The following is a 21,089-nucleotide window of genomic DNA, read 5'->3' on the forward strand; positions in this document are numbered from 1 at the left end:
AATCATGTCAAAAGGATTCAAGAACGAACCTGAGCAGGGTCCTTCAAGAGCCAGGACAATTTGAACATCTATAAAAACAGCAAAGAACTTAAATACTTCAAATACATATAAATCCACGAGTTTATAATCATGTGAAGGGAAAAAAGGCCTCATTAGTCACCTTTGGAGTATGCTACACTTTCAATTCATTATTTTGAAAATTGCTAAATAAAAGGAAAGAATCCGGAGTTTAACATGCCCATCCTTTTAAGAACTGCCTTTTGGTATAGCCAAATAAGTGTTATGGAGAAACTTTATAAAAATATTACAGCTAATAAATGAAGACAGAAGTACAGAATTAGAATATCACAATTTACAACACTTAATGAAATGATACATCTAGGCAATGATCATCAAATGGCTGCTGTTAGTATAAAAGAGAACCAAACATATGCCTTCTGACTGAAACACACACCACCACCTATTAGATGGAGCCCTGGTGGTGCAGTGGTTAAGAGCTCGGCTGCTAATCAAAAGTTCAGCATTCAAAGCCACCAGTCACTCCTTGGAAACCCTATGGGGACATTCTACTCTGTCCGATAGGGTCGATACGAGTCGGAATCAACTCAACAGCAACAAGCTTTACCTATTAGGCGCTCCTGCCCAAAAGTAAAACTTATATCTGATCAAGCCTTTAACTCTAGCTACCAATTTTTTACCAATTTGTCGAAAATATAAGCCAAAGAGGAACATGTTAAGCAAGGGGAAGCAGTCAGCAAAATTTACTCTGAGAAGTTCTACAAGACAAATAACCCAATTTCTTCAATAAATTCCTTGAAAGAGAGAAAATGTGAAGAAGTGGGAAACTATACATTAAAAAACACTTAAGCAATATCAACCAATTGCAATGTATGGATGTTACTTGGATCCTGATTCCAACAAGTCCATTGTAAAAAAGAATTATGAGACAAACAGGGAAATTTGAACACTGACTGGCCATTTAAAAATCTGAATGATACTGAAATTCTGATCTATCAGAGATACCTAAAGAAATATTTATAGATGAAATGAAACAATGTTTGAAATCTGTTTCAAAATAATCCAGGAGTAGGTAGAAGGAGACAAAGTTGGCCATGTTGGTAGCTCATGGGTGATACACAGTTTACCCAGGCTCATACAATTCTCTTCATATAATTACTTTCCTTTTGTGTACGGTTTAAATTTTTGAAAATAAAAAGTTAAAAAACACAGAGCAACAGGGTAGGGTATAAATTTACACATATCTTCAACACTGGTTCTCAATTTTTATGAAGATCACAGATTCCTTTTTATTGCAGACTGCAGGCAAACATTCAGAGCCAAAAAGTATAAACTTACAGCAGAAACTTTTTTCTAACTTTTACCATGTGAATCCTTAATAAAAACCAAACCCATTTCCGCCTAGTAGATTGTGACTCATCTCGACTCTATCGGACAGAGTAGAACTGCCCCATGGGTTTTCCAAGGAGTGGCTTCTGGATTCAAACTCCTGATTCAAACTCAGCAGCCGATATCTTAACCATTGCACCACCAGGGCTCTGAATTCTTCAACAAATAACAACGAATACTCTTCAACAAATCACAACAAAGAATTATGGTGGGAAGTCCATACGATTTCATTCCCCGGTGTCTGGGCATCAAAATAATAAAACTCCCTGTCATTTCAGCATAACTTAAATGTGAGGTTCTATATGACCTCATATTGTTAAATAACTGAGTAGCTTCATTTTTATGCATCCTTAAATATCAGAATTTTAAAGTCTGATTAGTAAAGAAAAATGGATATGAACCTCAATACTAACATAAAACTATTATTATGTAATCACAGGTATCTGATAATATATGTGTGTGTACATATATATGAATTCTTTAAAACAAATCCTTAAATGTACCTCCAGAATGTTCTACAAGATATACCTATTCATCTTTGCTCTAATTGTTTGTTTGTTTTTTAAATATTCTTGTCTATTTTGAAAATTGTTGTTGCCACTGGGTCAATTCTGACTCATGGAGACCCACGCGTGCAGAGCAGAACTGCTCCATAGGGCTTTCAAAGCTGTGGCCTTTCAGTAGCAGAGCGCAGGCCTGTCTTCCGAGATGCCTCTGAATAGGTTAGTAGTCAGGCGCTTAGCCATTAGTGCCACCCAGAGAACCACTTTTAAAACAGACTCAATAATAATGGCATAACCATTATTACTAAACTTATCAAAATATTTAATATTTAACAGCAAATAAATCTGCTACCAGTTCACCTAAAAAGTACGTAGCTTAATGATCACATCGAGTAATTTAGAGTGATCAAAAGGAAACCTACTGCAAAGACAAATAACTAAAATACTATTTTCTGAAAAAGCAGTTAGGTCCATATATCCAGCTAAGTAAATGTGGACAATTCCAATACTTACTATTTTATATGCCTCAATTTTATATTAATTTGGATTTTCTAAAACTGTATGTCCACTCCAGTGACCCTTTGTGCTGCCTTTATCAGAGAAATTTGTGTATCAATAAACTCTACAGTAATACCAGCTTCATCAAATAGCAGAAACTATGATCTCCTAGATTCATCCCAGGATATACAATGTGTGTATTTTCTTACTATAATATTTTGAAGGTCTAAATTAAAGATTATTTCAGGATCAAAAAATACCTTTTGATACTTCCAATAATAAAAATCCCTTAAATGGAATCCCAAGGTGGCCACCAATTACATGAAACCACAATAAGCTGGAACCTGTAAGTAACTCTGAATGTTTTTTATTTTTTCCTTCTAAAGGAAAAAAGCATACGACTAGAAACCTAGTTTCGTTAATTTTATCCTAAAATCAATTACGATGGTAGGTCCTGGCTCAGCAAACCTACTACTCAATTGTCCACAGTTTTAACATTTATAGCGCTGTATAATGAGCACTAATGTTCCAAGTAATCTATCTGAGGCCCTGTGAGATCCTCTATTAAATATATTAAAAAGCATAGGCTCTAGGGTCAGGTGAGACCTGGGTTGAATCCTGACTCCACTGCTTTATAACTTGTTTTATGGCCTGGAGTAAGTTATCTAAGACTTTGCCTCAGTTTCCTTACCTGTAAGAATGAGGATAAGATTATCTATCTCATGGTTTTTGAGGGGTGAAATCAAATAATATACACAACATGCTTAGCAGAGTGCCTGCTAGATAGTACCAAAGTATTCAATAAATGTTCGGGGGAGGTGGGCAGGGTGGTGGTAGTAGTAGCAGTAGAAAATAATAAGGAAAGAAGATTAACATGATGGTAAAAACTGAGTGTCTACATAAATGTTTACAATAAGAAAGTTCGATTAACAGCACTACATCTCTGAATTTCAAGGTAACTAAAGCTTCTTATATCGAAATCTGCAAGACATCAAGGCTTAAATGTTTTCTTAAGCCCATAGTAAGACTTCTGTATTATATCTTCTTAACAAGCATTTGAATGTAATTAACCTCAGCAACATTTAGAGTTAAATTAGTATTACTGTTGTTAGGTATCACTGACTCGATTTCGACTCATAGCAATACCACATGACAGAGTAGAGCTGTCCCACGGAGTTTTCTAGGCTGTAACCTTTATGGAAGCAGATTTGATAGGTCTTTCTCCTGCAGAGCCGTTGGGTGGGTTTGAGCCGCCAACCTTTTGGTTTTAGCAGCCAAGTACTTAACCGTTGCACCATCCGGGCTCCTTAAATTAGTATAGATCACACAAATTATATATATTGTTTCACTTATTATCATTCATTTTTATTGTTAATAGCAGAATTTTCATAAGTAATGATCAAAAATATTTACGTCCTGATAATTCAAACTGCCCAATTTTGCAACAATTTAGGCAGTAAAATCATTTAAAAGATTCAAAGATTACACAATCAGCAAATGTACAACAGATTCATTTTAATAATCTCTGTACTAATATACAGAATTACGCAATGAGCCAAAATTTCCCGTTGTGTAAATTACTCCCTGGGTTCAGAACAGATGATCAAACATTGGGGTTTCTACATTAATATTAGATAGGTTGTAGCCCTAACATATTAACTAGAACCCTCTTTGAATACAGATAAGACGTTTTAGTTGAAAATTTTGTTTTCAAAAGAATAAAATTATGTACAAAGATGTTATGACTTTGATTCCAAATCCTGAAAAACAGACCATGCAACAGTCACCATAAGCCAGGGTTCTCATCCTGGTACACGGAGAATCACCTAGAGAGCTTTAAAGACGTACAGATGCTCCGGCTCTAGCCTCTAGGGAGTCTGAATTAACTGGAATAGGTGGAGTGCAGAATATTTTTTTTAAAGCTCTTCTGGGGGTACTAACATGCAGCCAGGATTGAGAACCACAGTTATATATAAACTATAATGGCTCACTGGGGACAATGGTTATGGAAATTTTAAACAAAAAAGAAAGAAAATGGTACAAAGCATCAAGATACATTTGGTAATACCTTGGATAACTCACAGATTCCACAAATATTTATTAATGTGTGTGTATGACATAGTTCTTGCCCAAGACATTTAAATTCTAATAGAAAACAAACAATAAAACAAAGCAGAATACTGTGAAATTTCATTAGTGTATAAACAAAGAGCTCTGGGAGTTCAGAAGTCACAGACAAAGAAAGTTTATACAGAAAATAAAGGTCAAAAAATTACAAAAATAATGATTAAGAAAAGAAACTATACATCATCATGTACTACCACCGACTAGAAAAATATGCTACATTGTTAGATTGATAGTATGCTAAAAGGTAGTACACAAACTATGAAAATTGTATTTAAATAAATAGAGATTTAAGTTTGTACTGATTTGACTATTACAAGACTTTGGTTTGAAAGTTTAAGGAATACAAAGTGTATTATCACCAAAAGCAAAATTTGGACTAAGATCCATAAAAGACTATTAAAGCAATTCAACAGAACTCTGGATGTTCTACTGAGAGAAAGAGTTCTTATTCTAAGACTCTATGCTTTCTAAGATAAGTCCCATAAAAATTACTAAAATCTGGTCTCTGGTATGAAAAAGAGAGATAGAGAGTAATGTATGAAATTTGAGCACAATATCTGTTATCTCCTACTGGGACAATCTAACCATTTTAATAAAGTAAGGAGAACACAGTTTACACCATAGTAAAGGGACTCATAATATCCATTATCCTGACTGATCAGACCAAAGAACCTGCAAGGTTCAAAATTCTTATGTTTCCAAACAAAGCTAAATGGCCTTAAAAATGTCCATGAAGCCATACAAGTAACTAATGTTGATAATTGACAACTTTATAACAAAAGAAAAGATAAAGTCAAGAAAATAAATCATCAGGTAGGATTTGACAGAAACTAAATTTTAAAAAACTAGGTTACAGTATGCCAGCCTTACACTATTTCAAGTACAGGTCAGTATTCTTCCTTGATTAGAAAAACATTTTCATTTAGAGTTACTCTTGTCTCTGAAAATTATTTGCAGAAGAAGATGTTTATCATAAGTCAGGAACTCGACAGTCTCTGATACCAGACTTTTATAGTTATACCCATAATGAAACTCACACGTGATAAGCAACTTTGCAGAAGATGTTTCACATGAAGAATAAATACTCTTCGCACACGTGTAGGTTCTAAAAGGAAACACTGGCGGCATAGTGATTAAGGGCTACGGCTGCTAACCAAAAGGTTGGCAGTTCGACTGCACCAGGCGCTTTTTGGAAACCTTATGTGGCAGTTCTATTCTGTCCTATAGGGTCATTATGAGTCGAAATCACCTCGGCGGCAATGGGTTTGGTTTTTTGTTTTAGTTTTAGGTTGTAAAATAATAACAGTAGAAAGAGGCTTGAGCAAAATGTAGATAATCAGAACAATTTGAAAGTCTTAAAAAACCATATCCACTTTTTTATGAAGAACGTTTTGCTGAGTTAAGGCACACGCAAAAAAAGTAAGGTTGAAGCTAAAGGTAAATTCTTCTGTGGGCTCAGGATAAATACAGGATGATAAATTTTTCATTCTGTCTTGCAATAAATCAAACTATTAGGAATAAATATACAACTGCTCTTAAAATTCTTTTCCAGATAGCTTTGGATAAATATACCTTTCATCAATATTATTAGGCATAAACTTATGAATCAAGGAAACAAAAAACAAGTTAAAAAAAAACTGCATGACCTTTGGGGAAAAAATACAACCATTTTAGTGAATATATATAAACCACACACACCCACACATTTGAAGAGGATGTGAAATATTTAAAATTTCAAAGGTGAAAAGGAAATTAAAAATCATTTCATCACCCTGGGTTCCACGCTGGGGGATCCATGTTGTTATTGTTGTAGGCCCTCCAGTTGATTCTAACTCATAAGGATCCTATAGTAACTTCCCTGGAGCGTGCAAAGTATCCATTAAGTTACTGGATGGAGCCCTGGTTGTGCAATAGTCAAGCTTTCAGATGCTAACCAAAAGTTCAAATCCACCAGCTGATCCTTGGAAACCCAACAGGGTAGTTCTACTTTGTCCTATATGGTTGCTAGCAGTCGGAATCAACTCAGTGGCAATGGGTTTGGCTTTTGGTCTTTTAACATACTGAATACATCTTGTATAAAACTTTGTAGTCACTTAGTGAGTACAAGGTTTGGATGAGTTTCCCAATAGGTAGGAACTTCCACACGAATGCTGCTAGCCTGCTTAACTGAATGAAATGTAGATGGCCTGCAATCGGTCCATATATAAATTAAACATTTTTTACATGATTTCACATAAAATAACTATGGGTAAAATGAATAAGGTAATTTACTTTCTTGAAGGTATTTTTAAAATAGCAACTTAGAGAAATTGAGTTTTTTTTCCATTTCCATACAGAATTTCTTGCAGTGTGAGAAAAAAAAAACTACAAGTCAGAAATAAATTTTATTAATTGTTAAATTTAAAACCCACCAGAGGGCTTTCTAAATAAACTTAGTTTTCAATATACTGGCATTCCTCTCTCCACCTTGATCTATCATCTTGACATAAAACTGTTTCAACATTTTCAAAATGTTGTCATCTCCAAAGCTGTGAACTAGTCTTCCATTTACTTCACCTACTAAAAACAGACGCTTACCTATCCAAACGTCTCTATAAATATCATTCCTTATATCTTTTGTCTTGCTAATACTAAAATACCAGAATAATATTACTAAACAGATTAATCTGGAAGGAAAAAAAACCCACTTTACTTTGAATACATTCCCACTTCTTTAGCTAACATTACACACTAAGATTTATCCTTTAAGAAACATTCTAACATTATTTCTAATGGCTTACTTAATGGACATACCGGAAACTGTGAATGCCCTGAAGTTCCTGTTGTAGAACCTCTTGTGTTGTTGCTATTAAGTCCAACGCTCCAACAAATTCAGAAGTAGATAACAACACCTGTACAGTAGGCTGAGTCTGGTGTACAGTGGCCATTAACTTCAGTTTATTGTACACTTTAACACAATTATTTCTGGTAAGTGCCAGTCTTAAAATGTGTAGTGATCCTTCACACATTACTTTATCAATCTGTGCAATTTTATCTCGAAGCATTTTTACAGCCTGGGAAGTTTTCTTGAGGTAGTCCTGCAATTCGTGTTGAGAGGTCATTGCATGAAAAAATGCTTCTGAACGCAGAGAGATCTGGTGAGCAATGTTTACTTCCACTATATCCAGATAATGGCTCAGCTTAAAAGGGAAGGAAAAAAAAAAATCATGGAGTATTATACGATACCTTCCTTGACTACCCAGATAATTGTGAAAATGCAAATAATAAAAGATTTCCACATATATTTTCAATTCCATTGTGTGAATTAATTGTTTGATTGTGGGATCCTGAAAACTGGGCAAAACAAAATGGAAGAGAGATGAAAGGTGCAACCTAAAGATTAATAAATGGAAGATAAGACAAAAGGGTAAAAGAAAGAAGGTGGTTTACCTTCTTTCTTTGCTTGCCATTACCACCCCCCAAACACCAGCAACTTTCTAGAAAGTTAAGAGTACCCCACAGCCATCTCAGATTATAATTCTAGTTTCAGAAATTCTAGTATCTGAGATATAATGACCTCCTTAGCCCCCACACATCATAAGCATCACCATTATCTGACTAAAATATGATTACAGTTACTTGACCTCACCCTTTTATGGTACTATGTGGTAGTTACTGGTATTTTACATACTCTCATTTTCTAATTTTAGTGATTTTAGAAAACAAGTATTATTATTATTCTCGTTTTACAGATAAGGAAGCTGAGACTCAGAGACATTAAATAACTTTAATAAAAGCATGTGGTTAGTAAGTGGCAAAACTAAAATTTGAACCCAGGTTTCCCTAAACTCAAAAGCTGAAGTTCTCTCTACTAAAAAAACCAAAAAACCAAACCCATTGCCTTTGAGTTGATTCTGACTCATGGCGACCCTATAGGACAGGGTAGAACTGCCCCACAGAGTTTCCCAGGAGCGCCTGGTGGATTCGAACTGTCAACCTTTTGGTTAGCAGCTGTAGCACTTAACCACTACATGACCAGGGTTTCCTCTACTATACTACTATGGTGCCTCAAGACGCTAACGAAAAAACAAACCAAACCCAGTGCCATCGAGTCGATTCCGACTCAAAATCCTAAAGAATCAGAAAAGAAAGATTGGTGGTCCAGTCACAAATTAGAGATGTACTAGAATTCATTTGGACTTTTTTTTCCAAGGCTGCTTATTTCACATTTCAAGAACTGATTATTTTATTGATTTGTAAAATCCCAAAGTATTTTCCTCTTAAAAAGATTAACAAAATGCCTTTAAGAATCAGTTCACATATATTTTATTTGTAACACTACCAAGATTAGTTCTTATGGTAATGTACCCTTAAAATGATTTCTAATTTCAAATGTGAACTTCTAAAATTTGATTTTTTTCTTCCTAACTGCATATGCCTTTTGACTACATTATCCTTCTCACTTTTTTACTTTTAGATTTTTCACACTGTAGCTCATATGCATTATCTCTGAATATCCTGGGAGAATTCATAGTGTTAAAGGGTTAATAAACTGCCAACATTTAAGACCTTAAATACCCTGCAAGTAGAAGAGACCATTTGCTCATCAAGTCTGTTTGCTTAAAACCACGTAGGATAGTACATATTTTCAGTAACATTCCCTTTATAACCTATTATGGTATCTAATCTATAGCACCTAATCTATCATAATATCTAACAGAACAAGAAATTGTTTCACGGTTTAAATCTTTCCGTTTATGACGTCTGTTCTTATTTTTTTCATCTTCAATATAGCTGTTTAATAAGTTACCTAAAAAGCATAAGGGCACAAGGTACACAGGTGGATTGCAAGCTAAAGTGGATTCAATTCTCAGAATTGCAAACAGAATGGCTAAGTCCTTTTGGACAGTGCTATTCAGAGTGTGGTTTATATACTGGCTGCCAGTCTGAACTATTTGTTAACCAGTTCATGATAAAATAAGGAAGGAATTTTGCTATTATGTAAATCAACTTATATCACTAAGGACCCCAAAAACCCATTGCCTTCGAGTCGATTCCAACTCACGGCAATCCTATAAGACACAGCAGAACTACCCCCACGCGGTTTCCAAGGCTGTAAATCTTTATGATAGCAGACCGCCACATCTTTCTCCCACAGAGCGGCTGGTGGGTTCCAACTGCCAACCTTTCAGTTAATAGTGAGCACTTAACCAATGCACCACCAGGGCTCCTTATCACTAAACACACTGCATTTTTTTCCCCACAGACATTCTTGATGAAGGAAGCAGTGCAATGATTTACATTCTGGCGCAAGCTCCTGATTTTACTGTAGATCAGCATTTTAGGTAGCAAAAAAAAAAAAATTTTTTTTTATGATAGCACAGTGGTGCAGTGGTTAAGCATTTGGCTGCTAACCAAAAGGTCTGCACTTCGAACCTGCCAGCTGCTCCTTGGAAACCCTAAGGGGCAGTTCTACCCCATTCTTTAGAGTCACTATGAGTCAGAATTGACTTGACAGCAATGGGTTCTTTTTCTTTTTTTTAAGATAGCATACAAATTTCTCTATTCTTAATTGCAGCATCCTCTCTCTTTTAAACCAACAAGATAAACCAGTCATTTATTATCATAAACTGACTTTCAAAGTGCACTCTTGGAATCCTGGTTTCTAATCCTAGTCTAGGAATATAACAGGACGAAAGAGTGTCAGAATGTAAATGTAACAAACCTGACTCTGCAATTTACATATAATGTAATTTTAAAAAGCTCCATTTCTTTAGTCACACTTTAAACATTCAGCATGAGAAAAGCATTCTATTTAAATTTCAAAGATTTCTGGAACTTATGAATATTCCATTGACCTAGTGTTTTCTTAAAAGGCATAATATTTTCAAAAAAAAAAGTGTCTGTATAGATAGATGAGATTTTTTATTGGCTTTGCTGTTTTTCTTTTTTAAGGTATTATTCTACTATGGTGAATACCTGGAATGCGAAAAAAAAAAACCTCTGGAAGCAAGTCCGTGTCATTGTGTCAGTAAACAGATTATTTTCAACAGCTTTATGAATTCGTTCTACTTAAGGGAAACCTTTACAGGTGAAAATGCTGCCAAAAAGAAAAGTATGTTCTTCATTTTCAACTGTGAGAAAAGGAATACTCATTGACTCTCTTCCCACATGTCTTCTCCTCTCCTCCCAAAGCCTCTCCTTTTTTCGCTATTATTGAGGAGAACTGCACCTAATTTATTGAACAGTCTTCCTGAGACAAGCTTTCAGACTGCCAAAAGATGTCACTGGAGTATAACAAAACATTTTCTTTTTGTTTTAAGAACCATACTCAATTCTAGAAAAGCTCTAAACTGAGTGCTGAGAAAGGGCAGAGATCAAAGGTCTTCACTTCCTATTCAAGTTTTAAAAGATTCTTGGTATGTGAGTTATGTTTAAAGTCCCAAATTTTAAATGACTTTGAAGATCTTGACCTCCGAAATATAGAACATTATTAAATTCAGAGAACTGCTGACTAATGACATGCAGAAGATTAGGCTTTGCAAAGATAAAAATCACGGGATTTTTGCTTCCAAATAATCATCCTTACTATGTGAAAATGAGAAAAAAATAGTACCTTATGATTGATTGGTTTTCTGTGCTTTAAACCATAAAGAATATAAAAGTGTTTGATCTACAATGGAATAGTTTGGGATAAAATGTGAAGCAATTAATTGTGTTATTTAATATATCCTTCCAACTAAAATTCCATCAACTGCTATTCTTGATTAGAAGCACTCAAACAAGCTTTCAGCAACACAATTTATATGCCATTGAAACAAAATGCCATTCCTGTATTTGTTAACGATTCAAAGGTTTATAATTATCAATAACAATAAAAATGAAAATAAAAAAAGGAGAGCTTACTAAACTACCTAAATCTGAACCCGTACTAACAGTGCCGCTTAATCAGAATAAAGTTTTCTACATGGGAAAAGTCAAAGAAAAATTACCTTTTCTTGAAGCAACTTTGAGGAAGCTGCATCGCGGTTTCCTTTCCCACCAGCAGTATTAAAATGAGACCATGGTAAAACTGAATTAAAAGTTAAGGAATCGTCCAAGGCAAAATCTGGTTTCATAAAAATCTATTAAAAAAATGCATTTCTCTCAATTAGAAAAACATTTTCTTTACATCCACTGCCCCTTCTAACAACATAAGATCATTAAACAAAAAGTAAGTTGGATCTGAAGTATGAACAGCAAAAGCAAGTGACAGTGTGCTGTTCCCACAAAGATCTGTATTTAAAAAAATATAAACAATGTTTCACCAAGCTTATAATACTCATGAAAGATAGAAACATGTTATCTTTGCCTTTACAAATGGAGGTGATCATTCCATTACTACTCGCTCAAACTTATCAATGCAGTCCCACTGGGGACACACCAAGGGAGATATCACACTTATCCTGAAGATTTCCATATTATTTCCCATGGGATACTGGCCTTCAAAAAATGCCAAATATCATCTTCCCTATATTTATATTTTCTCCTGCTCAAAATTCTTTCTAAATTTGTTTGTTCAGATTATACATAAATTACATTTTAAAACCAAAACAAGTTCAATTTTATGAAGAGACTACTCCTTCTCCCTTATATACCACATCCAGCTAGGTAGTAAGCGCTACCCTTTCTATTTCCTAAACAGTCCTTGAATCCCCTCTCTCCTCTATCTCCACAACAGCTCATCAGTTCAGTTCTTTAACATTTCTGGATTATTGTAAATAACCACCTTACTGATGTCCTTCCCCAATCTACTTCCTGGACTGCTGTCAGAGATACCCTTCTAAGCGCAAGTATAACTGTGTAACTTCCTTGTTTAAAACTCAATAGATGTCCATGACCCACAGACCAAACTCCTTAGAATGGCATCCCAAATCCTTTAGTTTTTCAGACCTCACCTAACTCTGCAGTTTTGTATCTTGGCCACTCCCACACTCTAGCAATACTCAATTATCTTGCATACTACTCTTATACTTAAGTATCTTTACACATGTTTTTGTACATTCTCCTACCTTCCTGGAGAATATGCTCAACCAAAAGGGCTCTGTGTCTCATAGATGCTAAATCACTCTGGCCTTTGAACATAAATATACCAAAGTTTTTTTTTTTTTTATACCAGGTATACTTAATTATTTAACTCATACTTTAGAGAAATTACTTATTTAATATGCATATTTCCCCAGAAACTACATGTTCCTGGAAGGTTGAATTTAGTTTACTTATCTTTGTATCCCCGGAACCTAGGACGGGGTCTGAAACATGGTTTCATTAATTTCTATGCTATATTTCATTACATTTGCTGATTCATTTCACTTATATCCAAAAATAAGTATGAACATGGATAGGAAAAACTAGGGACATAAGAAAATTTACATAATTATAAATTACATAATTTATCTGATTATAATACCTTGCTTTGGCATTATAACTAAAAAAAAAACAAAAAGCACTGATTAATTCGATAAATATTTACTGATTGCTAGGCACTGAGCAAGAGACAAAGTAAATTATTACACATGTCCTAATTTGAAAAATCTTCAATCCAAGAGATGTGATAAAATATGTATATAAATATTCTATAAGGGGAAGAGCGAAAATGCCTTAAAAGAGGGGTCTAGATAAAATCTATGCAAATTCAGGGAAGAGGCCAATTACCTTCAGTTGGGAGAATCAAGAAGGTATTCACGTAAAGTTGCCATTTTAGCAAAAGACTAGAGAATTAGATATGAGAAGATGAGGAAAAAGTCTTCCAGGCTGAAACCACAGCGCAAGTAAAGCATGGAGATAGGAAAAAGCAGCTTGGCTGAAGTAAAGAATGTATGAAGATTAGGAGGCAAAAGTTAAGAGTGTGACTACTGATGGAAGTCTAGTAATTAGGAACTTCAATGACAGTTTGAATTTTATTTTGTAGAAATCAAAGAACATAAAAAAAAGATCACCTCCCTCTCCCTTTTAGTCTCTTTCTTTCTTCTTTTTCTCACCCTAAAGAACAATCGTCACAGGCCTCTTTGAGAATCTGATGAGTGCGATACTCTCCCCAGAAAAAAAATACATCTATTACACATATTTACACAATTTTTCATACAAAGAAAATATCTGTTAACAATCTGCAGGGGTGGTAAGAGCAAAAAAAATCTGTTTTAGAATGAAGAGACTTAAAACTATTTGTAGTGTTCCATGATGAAGAAGAGATCAATGATACAAACAGAAAGAGGGGAAAGGTGATGCAACAAAATTTCAGCAGAGGTAAGGTGGCCAAAATGTCAGAAAGCAGCCAAATGAAAGCTTCTTCCAAGGCAAAATTAAAGATCAAATATTAAAAAGCAGTGTTTTCATATTTTAAGCTTTTTTACCTTAGGTACTTGCTCCAGATCTGTCCTGGATTTATCTATGAAAAAAGTAAAAGAGAAAATATGATTTTTTAGACTTGCTTTCATTTTACGTCCATAAAATATATTTTTACAGATTTAATATTGTACTGGGTCAAATCAAATAACTAAAATTTCTTCCCTCAACAAGTATATACGAAGTATCTATTACCTGCCTAATGTTTAGGCAAGGCACTGAATATGACATACACTTCAAATAATTTTAATCCACTGTACAGCTGCAACATAACAGCCATATATATTTCAAATCTTTTTTAAGTGGACACAGAAAACCTGATGCTATTTTATTAAGTTTTGGTGAGATTAAGTTTGGCACGATGCAAACCTAACATATGAATTAAATTCTAAAACAAAAATGCTCTATTTTATTGTTCAAAATATCCACCCTCTCATCCAGAATTTCTTATAGTCACAGACTGCTTTTATATACTATATTAAACAAAATAGAAGACTTTTCTCCTTAGACATCTTAGCTTATATCACCTACAAAGTTATCTGCAACAAATGGTTAATGAGCCTGGCTGCTAACCAAAAGGTTGGTGGTTTCAGGTCCACCCAGAGGCACTTCACAGTAAAGCCTGGCAATCCACCTCCGAGAAATCAACCTCTGAAAACCCTACAGAGTACAGTTACACTCTGACACGCGGGGTCACGACGAGTTGGAGTCAACTCAACAGCAACTGCTTCCAAAACTAACCTTTCTGCACTTGGATTCCATTTCCTCCTGCCTCTTCTTTGACTTTGCTCCCTCAATTACCCCCAAAATCTTTCTGCAACCTACTCCTTCTGCTAGTTCTTTCCTCTCTGCATATAAACATGCTCAGTTCTCAGTTCTCTTGAAATAAAGAAAGAAAGGGAGAGACAGAGAAAATGAGAAAAAATATAAAAACCCAGGGCAAGGACTAAACTGAGAAAAGAGAGGCACCTAGGATGAAAAATTTAAGGAAGCACTCTCAGGGCTGTGCGAGTGCCTCTCTTGCCTCATCTAGTTCTGGCCCTGGAAAAAAAGCATCTTTCCACTCTGTTCCCTCTAGCCAATACCCGATTTCAAATCTTCAAGTGACGTCCATACTTGCAGTCTCCAATTCTTTCTCTTGTACTCACTCCTTAATACATAGTATTAAGGCTTCTATAACCACCTCTCAAGTGTAAATGCTCTCCTTAAGTGAAAATCTCTTAGTTGGCCCTCCTCTCTCTCTTGCCACTTCTTCTTAGTCTCCTTTACAGGTACCTCATTTTCTACCTGCCCCTTAAGTGTGACAGCCTTCTAAGGTTCTAACATCATTCCTCTCCTCACTATTCACATCCTCCCTGGGTGATCCCATCCATGCCCTTGGATTCAACTACCATCTCTATGTCTACCGCACAGATATCTCCAGCCCAGATCTCCTTCCTGAGCTCCAGGTTGTCTGCTAGACATTTTCTTCTCTACAAACCTCTAACTAAAGTTGTCGTTATTGTTGGGTGCCGTCGAGTCGGTTCTGACTCGTAGCGACCCTATGCACAACAGAACAAAACTGCCCGTTCCTGCACCATCCTTACAATCGTTGTTATGCTTGAGCCCATTATTGCAGCCACTGTGTCAATCCACCTCATTGAGGGTCTTCCTCTTTTCCGCTGACCCTGTACTTTGCCAAGCATGATGTCCTTCTCCAGAGACTGATCCCTCCTGACAACATGTCCAAAGTATATTCAATATTCTTCGCCAACACCACAATTCAAAGGCATCAATTCTTCTTCAATGAAAGTAGCCTCCATTGACTCTAAAATTCTTCCTATATGCCCTTCTCACTGAATTGCACCTTTAACCTAGCCAGTTGTCCAAGCCAGACACCTGGGAGTCATATTTGAATCATCTTACTCTATTACCAATCCTACTGAACACCAAAATCTGTGCCTCAATTTCTGAATATCACTTAAAGACCCAGTTTCTTCTGTATCTCCATTGTAATTCTTATTGGGCCACATCCTTTCTCACTTCTATTATTGCCATAGCCTCCAACTGTCTCCTTGCCTCCAATGTCCCACAGCTGATTATTCACAACTGCTTCCACAATGAATGTATAATCATAAATCTGATCACATCTGCTAAAAAATCTTCTGAAGCTCTCTACTGCCTTTGGAAAAAAGTAAAATTTCTCAGCATATGTACAAGGCTCCTCAGGATCTAAGCCTTGCCTATTTCTTCAGCCTCATCTCTTGCTCGCAGTAGAGCCAACATACTGAACTCTTGCAGTTCCTTGAGCTGTGTTCTCTCTTGATTCTATAGCTTTGTACAAATAGTTCCCTTTTCCTGGAGTACCTTTGCCCTCATAAATCTTTTGAGCTAGCTACTTGCAGACACACTCAACATCAGGAAGCCTTCTAAAGCTACGTTAGGAGTGCCACTTGATATACAATGCTGCAATTGCTGGTTTATTTATTTAAACTTAGAAGATCATCAACTCCTTAGGACAGGGACTATTTCTTCTTCATCTATTTTTAAGCTACAAGAAAATTTCCTAATACCCAGATGTTCAATAAATATTTGTTGAAAAATAACACTACAATCAGACATAAGTTCTCTTTTAAAAGCTTTTAGAAATGATTATGAACATAGGTTATTAAATTTTTCCAAAACTGCTTTTCATTAATATTTCTGCTATGTTTTATTATCTACAAAAAATATTTCTGCTATGTTTTATTATCTACAAAAAGCACATATTCATACCATGAGTATGTAAGAGAGTCCTGTCAAAGGTATCTTTAGGAGGACAAATATTCTTGCATCTCTCATGAATCTTCTCTCTCTAATAAAAATACAATTAAGTAAATAATGTGAGCAACACTATATGGCATTGAGTATGCAAAGCATCAAAATATTTCACTACAGAGTATCAGAATATGCCTAATTAGTTCTGTAATCTTTAACATGAATCACTAGCTTTTTTAATTGAAATAAAAATAGCAAGGGTGTTTAATAAATCAAATACCATTATAACATATATATATACCATCTATTTACTTATACTTATCCCTTCTTTTGTAATTACAACAGTATCTTCATGAATTTAGCATGTAGTGAGAAAGCAAATGGAAAATGTTTATTTAAATATTAGAAATCAGTTAAGAGAATAAAGCTTTTAAATGATAGAAGAAAACTTGAAAATCTATATGCCTAAGACAGAAATTAGTTATTGATACTTTTCCTGATTTAAAAAACACACATACACACACACAAATCCCATTCTGATTTTGTATTAGACAACCACTGACGACATTGTTATCTTCTCAGAGACTCCATGGGTAGAACATCTAGGAAAGTGGCAAGGAGGACGGTAACGAAAAGAAAAACACTGGGCTAGAAGTGTTCAGGGTTCTGCTAAGAGTTTTGTCTAATAGGGCTCATTCCTTTTCAAGGATTTTATGACCTAGTCTTGCATTTTTTTTCCCGATAAGCTTTAGTATCTTTTTTTGCTTTGTTCATAAATTGGTATTTTTAATAGCTAAAGAGGTAAAACTGACATACAATTAACTGCACACATTTCAAGTGCAGAATTTGGTAAGCACTGCCATATCTGTACACCAGTGAAACCATCACCATAATCAAAATAGTGAACACATCCATGGCCCTCAAGTTTCCCTGTGCCTCTTCATGACCCTCCCTTCCTTCACTCCCTGCCCCCACCCAGGAAACCACTGACCTACTTTCTGTCCTTATGGATTAGTTTGCAATTTTTAGAGTTTTATATAAATGGAATCATACAGTATGTGCTCTCTTTGGTCTGGCTTCTTTCACTTGGCATAATTATTTTGAAATTCATCCACATTTTTGTGTATATCGATAGTTCATTTCTTTTTCACATAAAAACCTGTATACAAACGTCCACAATGACTTTATTCATAATATCCCCAAACTGAAAATAATCCAGTTGCCCTACAACAGGTGAATGGTTAAACAAAGTGTGGTACATCCACACCAGGAATCACTACTCCAGCAATGAAAGGAATGAACTTCTGAGACAAGCAAAAATTTATATGAATCTCTACGAACTATGCTCAGCAACAGAAGCTAATCCCAAAAGGTTACAAGATATATGATTCCATTTCCATAACATTCTTGAAATGACAAAATTAAAGAAATGGAGAACAGATTGATTACTGGTTGCCAGGGTTTAAGGAGAGGTTGTGGGCAGGAAGCACTGGGTGTGGTTATAAAAGGGCAAGAAAAAATATCCTCGTGGTGCTGAAATTGTTCTATATTTTGACTGTATCAATGTCAATCTCCTAGTTGTGATATTATACTAGAGTTTTACAAGATGTTATCATTGAGGAAAACTAAGTAAAAGGTACCCAGGACCTTTATCATTTCTCAACTGCATGTGAATCTACAACTATACTAAATAAAGCATTTAATTTAATAATAAAAAAAAAATAGCTCATTCCTTTTTAGTGCTCAGTATGGATTATATGGACATGCCGTACTTTGTTTATCCATTCACCCATTAATTTGGGTTGTCTCCAGTTTGAGGCTATTACAGATAAAGAGGCTGTGAAAATTTAATTACAAGTCTTTGCACGGAGGTTGTTTTCATTTCTCTTAGACAAATATCTAGGGATGGAAAGGCAGGATCATATGGCTGATATATGTTTAACTTTTTTAGAATGCCCAAATGTTTTCCAAAGTAGTTGTATCACTTTAAATTCCCACCAACAGTACTGGAGAATTCCAGTTCCTCCACTGGAGCTTGGACTAGGGAGATGCAAGCAAAAAGCCTAGGGTACAATATTTAAGGAGGCACCCACTCTCAGGTTCTGGTGCCTCCTTAAATTTTGTACCCTAGGCACCTAGCTTGCCTCATTCTAGTCTCAGCCCTGTGTTCCACATCCTCACCAAAACTCAGAAGAATTTGTGTAGACTTGGTATTATTTTTTCATTAAATGTTTAGTAGAATTCTCCAGTGAAGCCATATGGATCTAAAGTTTTCTTTGTGGAAATCTTAACTACACATTCAATTTCCTTAATAAATGTAAGGTGATTCAGTTATCTACTCTGTCTGAAGAAGAGCTTTAATAATTTCTGTCTTTCAGAGAATTTATCCATTTAAGTTGCTGAAATTATTGGCATAAAGATATTCATAATATTCCGTTACAGAGCCTTTGAATCTCTGTAGGATGTGTAGTGATGTTACCTCTCTCGTTCTTATCACTGGTGATATGGACCTTCTCTTTTTCCTTACCAGTCTGGCCAGAGGTTTATCAATTTTATTGATCTCAAAGTTTTACTGATCACAAAGCTTTTGGCTTGATTTTTTTTGGTTTGAAGTTTTTATTTTCTATTTTGTTGATTTCAATTTTGATCTTTGTTATTTCTTTCTTCTGTTTACTATGGGTTTAATTTGTTCTTCTTTTTCTAGTTCTCAAGTTGGAAGCTGTGGTCATTGATTTGAGAACTTTCTTCTTTTCTTACATATGTGTTTAGGGCCATTAATTCCTCAAGTACTGCTTAAGCAAAATTATGGTATGTTGTGTTTTCATCTCCATTCAGTTCAAAATACTTTCCAATAGTCCTTTCTTCTTTGGCCTACATGTTATTTATAAGTTTTTGTTTCAAATACATTAAATCCTGTGTAAGGTAGAAATCTGTCAGAGAGGAAAAACTCAAGTGTTTTCCAGTAATAGAGAGCAACAGAAAAGTGGTAAGACTGCACCCTGTCAAAGGTGGAAAATTTACAAGACCCAGGAAAACAAGACAGTCCTGTCAAATTCCAGCTCTCACAGGTTTCACTGTAGTTCTGCCATAGTTCAGCTATATCTTATCTTTCCACTCCTAGGTATTTATCCAAGACAAATGAAAGCAATGTCCATGCAAAGACCTGTACTTCTGCTTCATGTATTTTGTCATCTAGTGTGGCTGTAACAGAAATACCAGAAGTGGATGGCTTTAACAAACAAAAGTTTGTTTTCGCACAGTCCAACAGGCTAGAAGTCCAAATTTAGGGTGTCAGCTCCAGGGCAAGGCTTTCTCTGTCAGCTCTGGAGTAAGGTGCTTGTCATTTATCCTCCCCTGGACTAGGAGCTTCTCCACACAGGAACCCTGGGTCCAAAGGACAAGCTCTGTTCCCGGTACTGCTTTCTTGGTGGCATGAGGTCCCCCGTCTCTCTGCTCGCTTCTCTCTTTTATATCTCAAGAGATTGGCTCAAGACACAATCCAATCTTGTAAATTGAGTACTGCCTCATTAACGTAACTGCTGCCTATCCCACCTCATTAACATCATAGATATAGGGATTTACAACACACAGGAAAATCACATCAATCACAAAATGGAGGACAACCACACAATACTGGGAATAATGGCCTAACCAAGTTGATACACACATTTTTGGGGGGACATAATTCAATCCATGACAACTATTATCATATATTTTATTTTTACATATGTAATAAGCCCCATAATACACTGTTATTATTTTTACTTAAACAAGTATCTTTTAAAGAGGTTTACATAATAAGGAAAAATCTTATGTATTTACCCATGTAGCTGCCATTTCTGGTACACTTAATTTCTTTGTGTAGATCCAGATCACCATCTGGTATCATTTCCCCTCTGCCTGAAAAACTTCCTTTACGTTTATTATAGCGCAGGTGGTCTGCTGGTATGAATTCCTTCAGCTTTTTTATGTCTAATGTGTCTTTATTCCACCTTCATTTTTGAAGGATATTTTCACTGGGTACAGAATTCTAGGTTATCAGTTTTTTCTCTCAGTATTTTAAAGATGTTGTTCCATTATCTTCTCACCTCAAATGAAAAATCTGCCATTATACTTGTCACTGTTCCTCTGTATGTAACATGTCTTTTTCTCTGGCTGCTTTTAAGATTTTTGTCCTTTTCAATGATTTTGAACAATCTGATGATGATGGTCCATGGTGTAATTTTCTGCACATTTCTTGTGTTTGAGCTTCACAGACCTATGAGCTTATAGTTTTCACCAAGTTTCAACATTTTTCAGCTATTATTTTTTCAAAAATTTTTAGGTTCCCTCCCCTTCTTCAAGGATTCCAATTACATGTATAATGTTGTGGTCGCTGTTGTTGTTAGCTGCCATTGAATCTGCTCCCGATTCACAGTGACCCAATTCATAACGGAATGAAACACTGCCTGGTCT

The 21,089-nt window shown here is 35.4% G+C and overlaps 1 protein-coding gene across 9 annotated transcripts in view; it reads right to left on the reverse strand.

The window, feature by feature from the left end:
- VPS54 (VPS54 subunit of GARP complex) overlaps positions 1-21,089 on the reverse strand; it is a 106,310-nt gene that overhangs the window by 53,292 nt on the left and 31,929 nt on the right. For 8 of the 9 annotated variants that reach the window (XR_010317914.1, XR_010317915.1, XM_003413634.3 and 5 more), the window contains exons 4-7: positions 16,653-16,731; positions 13,907-13,941; positions 11,507-11,638; positions 7,329-7,714 (exon numbers count right to left, since the gene is read on the reverse strand). Coding sequence is in view for 7 of the 9 variants with exons in the window: in XM_003413634.3 (XP_003413682.1) it covers positions 7,329-7,714; positions 11,507-11,638; positions 13,907-13,941; positions 16,653-16,731 (632 nt within the window). In the remaining 2 variants the exon portion in view is untranslated. The remainder of the gene's footprint in view (positions 1-7,328; positions 7,715-11,506; positions 11,639-13,906; positions 13,942-16,652; positions 16,732-21,089) is intronic. The other variant, XM_064268645.1, reaches the window with a different exon arrangement.

The sequence above is a fragment of the Loxodonta africana genome, chromosome 15 (genome assembly GCF_030014295.1).
Source record: "Loxodonta africana isolate mLoxAfr1 chromosome 15, mLoxAfr1.hap2, whole genome shotgun sequence".
NCBI lineage: Eukaryota > Metazoa > Chordata > Mammalia > Proboscidea > Elephantidae > Loxodonta > Loxodonta africana.